General features: G+C 30.8%; 1 protein-coding gene and 1 non-coding gene across 2 annotated transcripts; both read right to left on the reverse strand.

Moving 5' to 3' along the window:
* Positions 1–728: 728 nt before the first annotated feature.
* LOC111634255 (NFX1-type zinc finger-containing protein 1-like) lies at positions 729–6275 on the reverse strand. Its single transcript, XM_023378988.1, has one exon. The coding sequence runs from the start codon at positions 6081–6083 to the stop codon at positions 2043–2045; it is 4041 nt and encodes a 1346-aa protein (XP_023234756.1). The 5' UTR covers positions 6084–6275; the 3' UTR covers positions 729–2042.
* On the reverse strand, positions 1783–1946 carry LOC111634260. Its single transcript, XR_002758175.1, has one exon. It is a non-coding gene; the product is annotated as a U1 spliceosomal RNA (small nuclear RNA).
* Positions 6276–12281: the final 6006 nt, after the last annotated feature.

Raw genomic sequence — 12281 nt, forward strand, 5'->3', positions numbered from 1 at the left:
TTTATAGGGATACTTAAAAGATATTCTGCATTACGAAACCTGCAACAGTTGCTGAATTGAAAGCAGCCATTGAATGAGAATGAGTACAAATATTAATATTAAACAAAATGTTTCGTGATTTTTGCGATGCCATTGCTTTGCGTTGTCGGCAGTGCCTGGACCAGAACGGACGTCAATTTGAAAACAGGTGTTGACAAAACAAATAATGTCTGTAGATTCTATTACATTTTGAAAATGAAATATGTTTTAATAAACATCAACTTTATAATTGTTCAAAGTGTGTGTACATTTTTTTGGGACACCCTGTAGATGTTAATTATTTACAGTATAATAATAAACTTTATATAGCTTGAGTGTAATTAACTACTAAATGATTCATAAATGATAAAATTTTAATTTTTAAAGTCTGAATTTTTTTTAATAAATGACTTGAAATAAATATGAACTTAATAATTTAAAAACTTTAAAAATAATTTAAATAACTGTTTTTAGTGCATATTATTTACTTAACTGACATATAATTTAATATTTAATGAAATTTCATTAAATTTGAAATTTAGATAAACCAAAAAGATCTCTTGCTTTTTAGCCATAACCTTTATTATACGAAACAAAAGCTTATGTAAAATTAATGTTTATGTACTTTATGTATTATTAGTTTTTATTCATTTAAGTTAATTTTTATTAAATAAGAAGATTAGCTCTATAAAATACAGTTGCTTATGCAATTACTGATATTATAGCATTTATTTTACACAGATACAGTGCTTTTCTGCATTGGATATAAGCAAACCAAGAGCCCAAATAATTGCAGCATCTATCAACAAGCTTGTTTATTACATCTACTTTTAAGTGTGAGAACAATAGGTATTCAGAGACCAGATAATCCATTGACTCTGGTTTCAGTAATCGAAGATGGGCTTATACTAGTGTTTCAACAAAGATGTCAATCAAGAATGGTTGTGAATTTGGCAGTTAATTGTTTTGTTTATTTTCATTCTTGAAGCTTAAGAAAGTGCGTTGCCTTTCTTTTACAGTTACTTATTTCTGATTTCCATACTATTGGCATTCATAGTGAATTTTCCCATTTCCACAATGACAGCATGTGCCAGCTGCGGGTTATCCGAGATAATAATAATCCACCGAGGTCTGCTTCACGTGGTGAATCACCACCTGAAGCAGACCTCGGTGGAGGTCGAAAGCATTTGTGGAGTAGTTAAGAACATAACACTTGTACAGCAAGGTTTTCGTGGATTATTATTACTGAACGAAGTGTTAAATTGTTGGAAGTCGTTTTATTCGAGATAACTGGTGTGAAACTAAGTTTTAATACATGATCGGACTCTACTGTTGATAATCTCCATAATGTTTATAGGAAGCATTACTATTTGCCAAAAACATTGAAGTTGAAAATTCACGCACTCAATTTGCAGTGTATTTTTATTTTTAACTTTAATTTTCCCAAGCAAAGCCAGATATGTCAGAAGGTATATATTGTTTACTTCCTGTACCCACTTCTAAAGATTTTTGGACATTGTTGGCAGAAAATGCATTCAAAACATCTATATCATCTGAACACACTTTACTTAGTGATATTTCCTTTACTCTACAGTTAAATGTGTAGTTATCTTCACAAGAACAAAATATTGAATAGTCTTCAATCATATGAAGTTAATTTCCAGTTGAAACATTAATTCTTTCTCAGAATTTTACTAAGAAAAATAAACTGATAATTGCTAAAACTAAAATTGCAATATTCCTTTTAGGTTTTTATATTATTTAAAGGGGAGAGCACGAACGCAGTCCCCAGCTACCACAAATTACACATCCCATCTGCCCCAGTTTGGAGTAGTGGCAGGAGTCAGCTAAACCCAAGTGCAATGGTCAAGCCTCACCCTGGGGAAACTGCCGTCTGGATCACGGTTGTCCCGGCGCCAGGTTTTTATATACATTTTATTATGTTTAGGTATCTAAAAACTAATTTACTCACAGCTTGTGAATTCAAATCAAATGTTTATAAATTCTTACAAATGAAACAAATTTTACCATTTACTTGGTTCTCTTTCTGATAAAATTAAATCTTCTTTCCATATAATCTGTTGCTTATTGATCTTTCCTGCCAGCCATTTATGAAACTGTTTTTGTGTAATGGGAGAAATTGGTTTCAGAAATCTTTCCTTCAGATTCTGATCAAGCTCATTCATCTTAGCCAGATGTTGTTTTAAAGTTTCTTTGTATTTTTCACTGTGTGGTTCCGTCTTCTGTAAATGTTTTATAATACGGTTGCAGGAAAGAAAGACCTCTGATATTTTGTTGGAAATAAACTTTTTTGTCTTCAGTTTCTTCTTATACATCATGCACAACAGGCACATGCAATAGATTTCCCAACTGATCTCTTCAATTTGCTTAAAGGTGGTTCTAAACCAGTTTCTTGCAAGCCATGTTCTCATCCTGATGCATTTATTTAACAATACATTATGTTCCTCCAAATTAATAAATGTCCTAATTTCCTTTTCTACATCATTTAGTTGAATGATGTACAGTATGTGAGTTTTGGCAAGAATAAATACTGATAGATTCTTTTTCTTACCAATTTCTTTTATCATAGATCCAATCACTGGATAATTATATTGAATAGTAGTTAATTTTGGTTCGTGGCATATGGAGCGTATTCCATCATTAAGGGTTTTTAATATATAATCTTTCTTCTTCGAGGATAATATATGCCATTTTTTGATGTATGTACCAATAAATCCTTTATTCTTGATAGGAATATTACATAAAGGACAGACCGGTCTTGAATTCTGAAATGAATCCAATGTTGATATCAGGGTTATTCGGTTAAACATGTGGCCACAACTTAATTCTAAAATTTGTCCGCATTCAGGCAAAAGGTAATTTTCATACATTTCTGGATTGCAAACAGAACACAAAGATGGGCATGTTTCACCACATATTCCGACACACCGATGACCACAAGTTAATATAAGTGGACAATCTCTTTCGCATAGACCTCTATCACATTCTTCCCAACATTGCTTACTACATCTGTAATGAGAACATGCCCATGCACATTGATCATAGCATTTTTCGCAAAGATCTCCACACAATTTATCACATGCCTTATGTGAGCATTCCCAGTCGCAAGGTAGTGAACACGGAGGACAGGGAACTCCACATTTATCTTTACACTGATGTCTGCAATTCAAGACGGTTTGACATCTCTCTTTGCAGCCCTCGTGCACAGATATAGATTTACAGTTCGAACATATTCCTGTACATTTATGTCCGCAATTCAAAATTGTGTTACATCTCTTATAACAACCATTATTGAAGTATTCTTCTCTCTTTTCTTTTAGCTCCACACAAGCAATATTAACTCTGTGCTTGCAGGGTAATAATACATCCTTCCGCTTGTTGCACGTTAAATCAAAAGTATCTTTTTCCATACATTTAATGCTAACAGAATGATCACAAGAGAGACGTATAGTAATTGTTTCATCACATTTATATTCATTTTGCTGACAGCATGGAATGCAAACTTGTTTACCACATTTACACATGTAATATATTGATTCCATACATTTAAAATTTTCATTATCTGAAGGATAATGAGTTGTATGTCCGCAAGTGAGTCGTCGTATTTTATCCTTGTTTTCAGAAGTCTCAATCCATTCACTGTAAGGAAGATGACTGCCAATTAATCTTCCATACATAGATGCACTAATCTCATTGTCTATTTTAACAAGAGGATCTGAAGATGATCCAAAAAGAATCAAATGTTCAATATTTGAATGTAAAAATGGTATTAAGTAAGGCTCTGGTATTTTGTTTGCTTCTAATATCATTACAATTGTTACATGTGGCTTAATACTGTTAAAAACATCAATATTGTTTAATGCTGTCTTAGAAGTTGCAAGAATTATTGAAGCATCTTTAATAATATCACAATTGAACTTGCAACAAAGACTGTCCAGAACATCTAACAATTGGTAATAATGTTGCTTTTCATTACATGCATCTCTTTCTAAACCATCTATTATTGAATTTTTCCAGTATCTCACAAGTCTCCATCGGTCAATAAGGTCAAGAGACCAAATATCAGATACATCAGCAGCTTCTTCCTTGCTCATTTCATCTTTAATATTAAACATATTATTAGCAATATAATGGAAATAGTTACTACTGTGTTTATCAAAGTGACATTCATTTTCCAATACTCTGAACCAATTAAATTCTTCGGAAAAATATATGTATGCAATAAAAGTATCTTTTGTGAGGCACAACCATTCTAGAATTTTGTTTTGTTTCAAAAGAATGTAGCAATCATTAAATTTCAATATCTCTTCATATTTTAAAACTTCTAGAGGATCTCTGTTTCCAATATCAATTTTATTCAATATTTTCTCTATGTATTTGCCATGTTGCCTAATTATTTTCTTCAATTGCTTATTGTCTTTTTCTAATTTATGTTTCTCATGCAGCAATATTGGTCTTTTGCTAATATTTACACACTCCACACTCATTTCTTCTATCATCTTTTCTGAATTGCACAAAATTAATATAGGACAATGCTCACCTTTCTGCCAAACTGCTCTGTTAAATTCTAATATTTTAATTATATTTAAACAGAGACTTGCACATAAATTGTCATCAGCTTTAACTAAAGCTAATTCTCGCTGGAATATTTCTTTAATCATATTTACTTCCTGTGGAGAAGTACAGAATTTATCCACAGGCCATGTTTTATTTAATATTTTAATTTTCAATTTTTTAGTTTTATTTTCATTCTGATTCTCAGTTTCAAACCATTCATCTGCCTGAAAATTACTTAATGGAGTAAATTCCATTATTGTTGAGGAATTTATATACTTTGGAGGTTTAAGAGATTTTTCTTCTTTCACAATTAAATTTTCAAATGCTAAGTCTTTTTGGCCTTTTAAAGCACAAAGAATTTTACTATAGAAATTTCCATCTTTAATAGATTCCACAATGATGCATTTGTTTTCTTTAATTGATATATTATCATTACGTGTAATTAGTTTAACTTCCAGGAATGACTCTTTTATATTATTTTCAACAGATAAGACTGAAGCAAATTCCAGAGTATCGAATTCATCTATTGACAAACATAATTCCATACCAGGTTGGAACTGTTGAGTCCCTTCTTTTAAGGATGATAATTTAACAATGAGATGAACACCATCATCCAGAAATAACTGTTTCTTAATTATAATGTTATCAAGTACAGATTTTTCTTCATGGTGGTTCCAGTAAGACTGGACTAGTTTTCTATAATGATTTATTATAGTTTCTTTAATTAAAATGAAATAGCAATCTAAATAGTCACTTACACTGTAATTCCCACAAATTGAATCTTTTCGACTCATTAAATAATATGGACTTGTTAGATCCGACTGAACCACAAATACAGATTCAGAGGAACGGCAATCATCTATGTCATTCCAAGGATCTATTTCTTTCTCTTTCAATTTCAAAAACTTACTTTTCACTTCAACATCAAGTTCTTTGGGTACTGCTTCTATTATCTTTTCTATGTGATTAATAATGTAAGTATTTAAAGTAGAGGCATACATCATTTCTGCAGCAGCAAACAATGAATTCAAACATTCATTATCATTGATTATTATTTTGGGAAAAACAGAAGGTAGAATATTCAACCAAAGTGATGAAAATTGAACTAAATAAGATATATATTTGTTGCATGTGGAATATCTTCCACTACATGCCTTTGAAATGACATCAAAGAGGAGTGATAATGTATTTAAATCAATTTCAGAATCTTCCAAAATTTCAAGAAATTTTTTCCTGTTATAAATCAAATACTCTGCTAATTCTTGCCTACTGAAACCAAGTAGCCTCAATAAGTATTTCCTCTTGATGTCTTTCTTACTTCCTTTATTTTTTAATTTAATTGTACAATTATCCTTAAATCTATTTTCATTAGTTTCATTTATTACCGGATCAGGTTTCTCAGGTTCATAAGCTTTCATCTCATTTGGTAATATTCTTTTATTAAAAAATGTATTCACACAAAATTCATCTATACTTGCTACATCCATATTTGTCCAGATTTCATTGATATTAAACTGGGATACTCATAAATGTAAGGAAATGTTAGATTTTTTTTGAATTGGAAATTTTCAAAACTAAGTTAATTTGTTGCATAATCATTAAGATTAAAATATGAATTATTCTACTCCTTTTTCTGTTAAAATCACTCAAAATAGGCCAAAATAATCTGAAAAGAAAATAAAAATTCAAAAAGTTAGTAAACTATTATTATTAGTAATTAGTAAATTATTTTTATATTCATTTTGATTGTAAAATATAAAATCAAACACAAACAAACCTTTCTATAACAGGGACACTTTCACACTGAAAAACTAAGGTGTCTGCTCAAAAAGTTTTGTAAAAATAATCTTTAAACAAATCATTATCCTTTAAATGTATATGCGCTATTTTTACTTATGAACAGGTGCATACACCATGCAAAAATATAGCACTATAACAACAGTATGCAATGAATTATTGTAAAAAGATTGGTATTATATTTTAAAAAGCACCCTGTATATGTTTTATACAATTCATTTCAGCAATTTCTTCTCACTATTCATAAATCTCGTGCTTACTTTCTATCGTCTCTGCAATTTTTCAATTAATTTAAAACTGCTTCATCTTGTTCATTTGTTCAAGGCCTATCTGATTATTAATGGCTCTGTAACAGGTGTCATTTTGTCTGAAATCATTGTTTTTATCATAATCACTCATTTTGTATCTCAGAAAGTGACTGAGAGAATCCTCTCAGAAAGTGACTGAGAGTGAAGAGATCCTCTTTTGTCTGATATCTTGGCTTGTGCACCCACAAGGTTAGGTAACCAGAAGTTCAGAAAAATCTGAAAACATTGTATGCAAGCAGAGTATGTAACAACTATTTTTCATTTATGCCATATTACAGGTTCATAGAGGATGCAAGCTGGGAAAATAAGAGACTCAGCAAATTTCACCCAACACAAAAAAAATATTGAAGAACTTATAAAAAAAATAATAAGTTAGGAAAACTAAAAGTTATTACAACAACAACCTTTACTTAGGTAATAATAAATGTAGAATTTGAGACAGGGAAAAAAGGGTAATTATAGTCAACAGTAATCTCATTTGCAAAACACAACCTAATCATTTGTCTTAGACAAACTGAAAGCTTATACTAAATATTTACCATCTTGCTTTGGACCCTTGGTATATTTAAAAATTAAAAGAAAACAAGTCTCTACAAGGCAGGAAAAAATTGCTAGTCAATGGATTTAGGAGGAAGATTATGCTTGTAGCTTTTTTATGTGAAAGGTTTGATTATTTAAATTTATTCCCAATTATAAGTATGTTAAAGGAAACTTTACATTGACATTCTCAATCATCCATAACACAATAAAATGAGAATGGCCATATCTGTGGCAAAGAGAAAAGGGAAAATTTATGCTTGTCACAGATAGCTTTATTTTCCACAGCTTATCTTCCAAATCTTACATTTGAACACTTTCATGTTTCATGCAAAACAGAAAAAGACTTAATATGACTGCTCATAGATGTAACTACAGATGGTGTTTGTTTTCAACATGGTCTAAAAGTATTTTTAATATAACTTTTATTATAAAAGTTCAGGTTTAATTTTAACTACCATATATAATTATTAATACAAAACAGCAGCCTAATCATCTACCTTTGATCCAAATTATATAGTTTCAATGATTAAAGGCTGATGAAAAGTTAACTTAAAAAAATTTTGATTTAGCTGAACAAAAAATTCTTATTAGGGCTTTTTACATCACTTTGATAACACAAATTATTGAAGTTAGACTCTGATCAATGTAACTTCTCAAAGATAAATTTATATAGAGATACAATATGCTTATTTTATATTTGAAATATTCAACACTAGCAAGTACTGTATATGGCATTAATATATTGAATACATGATACAGTACATGTTAAATTATTTTTATGTTTCAATTTTTTAAAAAGAAAACACCAAGTTAAAAAAATATCTTTTATAAATATAAATGCAGGAAGAAAATGTCATTGTGCTGTGTGCCATTTTCAGCAGTAATAGTCAGGTTTTGGGCTATACGCAACTATTTTTTTTAAATTTTTGTATAAAGTGTTGGCAACACTTTAGAAGGAGTGAATGTGTATTTAAAGGATTGCAGATTGGCTTCAGGGCCTTTTTTCTTGTTGGGTCCAAGTATCCAGAGAACTGTGTGGTGAAGTGAAATCAGTCAAGCAGGTAATATCTGCTTAGTATCAAGTAATCGGCAGGTTTGCATTGGCGGAAATTCNAAGGAGTGAATGTGTATTTAAAGGGTTGCGGATTGGCTTCAGGGACTTTTTTCTTGTTGGGTCCAAGTATCCAGAGAACTGTGTGGTGAAGTGAAATCAGTCAAGCAGGTAATATCTGCTTAGTATCAAGTAATCGGCAGGTTTGCATCGGCGGAAATTCCAACCAGAAGATTAGAACATTTATCGGGTTCCCATCAATAGTCAGAAAGGAACCTTAAAACAGGAATTGATTTCGGTGTGAGACGCACATGGCTTGGTTGGCCGAAAGAACTGGTATTGTATAAAAACTCACTGTATGTGGTCGTTGGCCATATTATTGTATTTAATAATTAATAACTCTATAAATGTAAGTTAGGCTTAAGGTTTTCTTTCTTTCTATCCCTTTCCTGTTGACAAAAAAGAAAAGGACTTAATTTCTTAATTACCCTACTGTCTGATGGGGAGTGATGTCAAAAACGACGTTGTAAAATGAAAAGAGGACGAGAAAAACAAAGTAATAAAAAAAAATAGAAGGGATCTGGCTCTCGACGGAAAAGGTCGAGGGGAATCGAGATTCGAATTGGAACAGAGAAGAAAAGTGAAACTTGACGAGGGAGGTCGAGGAGAAGTTATCCAGCTGTTAAAGGAGGTCAAGCACTTCCTGCTGGACTGCCAATTTTATTGGACAGACACCAACAATATTGAAGAAAGTGGATTATTGAGGAGGAGAACAGGAGAGATCCGTTAAAGAAGGAGAAGAAAAAAACCAAGGAATGCCTCCACGATAGGAGTAGATGATCAGAGATGACAGCAATCATGGAGCACCCAGAGTAAAAACCCGGGTATTTCCGTCTTCCTCTTATTCTATCCTTATATTCTCCCTCTTTTCCCTTCTTATAGTTTGTAAGTAGATTAAGTATATATATAGGCATTTATAAAAAAAAAATTGAGTTGTTTTATGTATCTCAATTTTGTATCTTCATTGCCTACATGTTGGGATCCAATGTACAAAGAACCTGATAACATATAGCAAATTAAAGAACAGTTTGTAAATTAACAAGAAAGTGTTTGTTAATCATTGTTTCATTCACCAAAAAATGGAAATAACAACACATCAATTCGCCGGCAGTTATCACAGTATATGTTTCCTTTGGATTACTTTGTAATTTTTTTGTATATATCAACATTATATCTGTACATAAACTTAGTGTTAAGTGGCTTCCTTTTGTCTTCATTCCCACATGGTGACCTTTCACATCTCTAACATTTACAATTTTCTCAATACAGATTATTGTGAATCCCACAGTTGTAACAAACTTATAAAACTAAAAAATATACAGTAGAGCCCAATTATCCAAGGTAATGATGCTAACTCAAACTAATAAAAGATTTTTATGGTATCTCACTTTAAAAAGTGTCTTTTGCTCTATTAAACATTTTAATATGAATGTTCTCTCTCATGATGTTAATGATAAAAGTAATAGAAACAAATCATTTTGTAANCGTGACCAACGGAATTACCGAACGCTATAATTTAGAAATTGACAAGAAAAATTTTCCGTTTTCTACTTGGAACATTCTGCACATTCTAATTCAAATTTTGTTCTTTTTTTCGCCTGAAGACGACGATATAATACTCGTCGAAAGTACTTGCGATACAAGAAAAATCGTATTAACGCTGAACTCAGTACTTTTTATCAAGAAGGCTAAACAGAAGGGATCTGGCTCTCGATGGAAAAGGTCGAGGGGAATTGAGCTCTGAATCGGAACAGAGAAGAAAAGTGAAACTCGACAAGGGAGGTCGAGGAGAAGTTATCCAGCCTGTTAAAGGAGGTCAAGCACTTCCTGCTGGACTGCCAATTTTGTTGGACAGACACCAACAATATTGAAGAAAGTGGATTATTTATTGATGAGAACAGGAGAGATCCGTTAAAGAAGGAGAAGAAAAAACAAGGAATGCCTCCACGATAGGAGTAGATGATCAGAGATGACAGCAATCATGGAGCATCCAGAGTAAAAACCCAGGTATTTCCATCTTCCTCTTATTCTATCCTTATATTCTCCCTCTCTTTCCTTCTTACAGTTTGTAAGTAGATTAAGTGTAGATATAGGCATTTATATATAAAAAAAATTGTTTTATGTATCTCGATTTTGCATCTTCATTGCCTACATGTTGGGATCCAATGTACAAAGAACCTGATAACATATAGAAAATTAAAGAACAGTTTGTAAATTAACAAGAAAGTGTTTGTTAATCATTGTTTCATTCGCGAAAAAACAGAAATAACAACACATCAATTCGCCGGCAGTTATCACAGTATATGTTTCCTTTGGATTACTTTGTAATTTTTTGTGTATATCGACATTATATCTGTACATAAACTTAGTGTTAAGTGGCTTCCTTTTGTCTTCATTCCCACATGGTGACCTTTCACATCTCTAACATTTACAATTTTCTCAATACAGATTATTGTGAATCCCACAGTTTTAACAAACTTATAAAACTAAAAAATATACAGTAGAGCCCAATTATCCAAGGTAATGATGCTAACTCAAACTAATAAAAGATTTTTATGGTATCTCACTTTAAAAAGTGTCTTTTGCTCTATTAAACATTTTAATATGAATGTTCTCTCTCATGATGTTAATGATAAAAGTAATAGAAACAAATCATTTTGTAATAAACTTTACTTATACTGTAATTCATAAAAGAATATATTTTCTTATGACAAAGCCTCAGATAATGCAGAACCTTGATTAAATCAGGGATCTGATAATCAAGATTCTACTGCATATAAATCACAATTTTCACTTTTTCAGCCAATAATGAAATTTAAAAATTGTATCTGCATTAATATCATTATATATTTGATTTTCAAACAACAACATGCATAAAATAAATTCATCATGAACAATATGTGGAAAAGTAAAATTGATTGAGAAAGATAAGCTGCATCTTAAATAATCTTGGTTCATCTGATCAGGGATCCTTATGAATGAGTATTTGCAATGCTAATTGGCAAGGATGCAAACAATCAACTTCAAATTGACAGAAAATAATCTGCTATTTTATTTATATGAGAATTTCCTCTGAAAATGATTTGTAAAACCAAAAATATTTGTTTTAAAGCATAAAGCTTCAGTAAACATAAACTGAAATTATGATACTTCCTCAATCATTAAATGCATAAAACTTTTATAAGTCTCTTTGCAAATTTTATGACAAAAGATCTTTGTGTAACTTGTAATCAGGGCCAGTTTTACCATTAGGCAAACCCAACTGAATACTTAGAAAAGATTTGATCATTAAATCTGACTTTAATTCTAGCAAAATACTGTTTAATATTTAATATATTTAGAAGACTGTATTCTCAGAAATAATAGCAGAAATTCCAGAAAATACTTCATTAGATGTCCTGTCATATATATGACAAAATAACTTAGAAAATAGTATTCCATGTATGTTTATTGCTCTGAGAATTTTTGCAACATTGCCAGGAATGGCAGAAAGATCAGAAATAAATTTAATTTTGAAAAACTCCTATGTTTTTATATTTGTATACACATTACAATGGCTCAGGACTGACTGACTAGTTTAGCAATATCATTGATACAGCATGAAATTGAATCTATAATCAATGTACATGAATTAAATTCAAAACTTTGCCAAAACAAAAAACACAAAAAATTAATTTTTTCATAATTTTTATATTTAAGATGTAATAATTATCTTCCTGTACAGATATTAAGAGGAATCATATACATAAGTCTAATAGTGTTAATTAATAAAGTCTTTTTTTTGGTGTTCATAATGATATTTTTATAAATATCCATGTGTGAATGTGTGTGCATGCTTGTGAATGATTACACAAACACAATCAGAGATAACCAACATAAAATTAAATTTATATTTTCAGGCTGTATTTATATTAACGTAATCAGATATA

The sequence above is a fragment of the Centruroides sculpturatus genome, unplaced genomic scaffold (assembly GCF_000671375.1).
Source record: "Centruroides sculpturatus isolate CEXI.00-Female unplaced genomic scaffold, Cexi_2.0 scaffold792, whole genome shotgun sequence".
NCBI classification, from domain to species: Eukaryota; Metazoa; Arthropoda; class Arachnida; order Scorpiones; family Buthidae; genus Centruroides; species Centruroides sculpturatus.

Coding starts and splice junctions, on each gene's coding strand:
- LOC111634255 (XM_023378988.1), bottom strand. CDS start 6,083: ATGGATGTAGCAAGTATAGATGAATTTTGTGTGAATACATTTTTTAAT.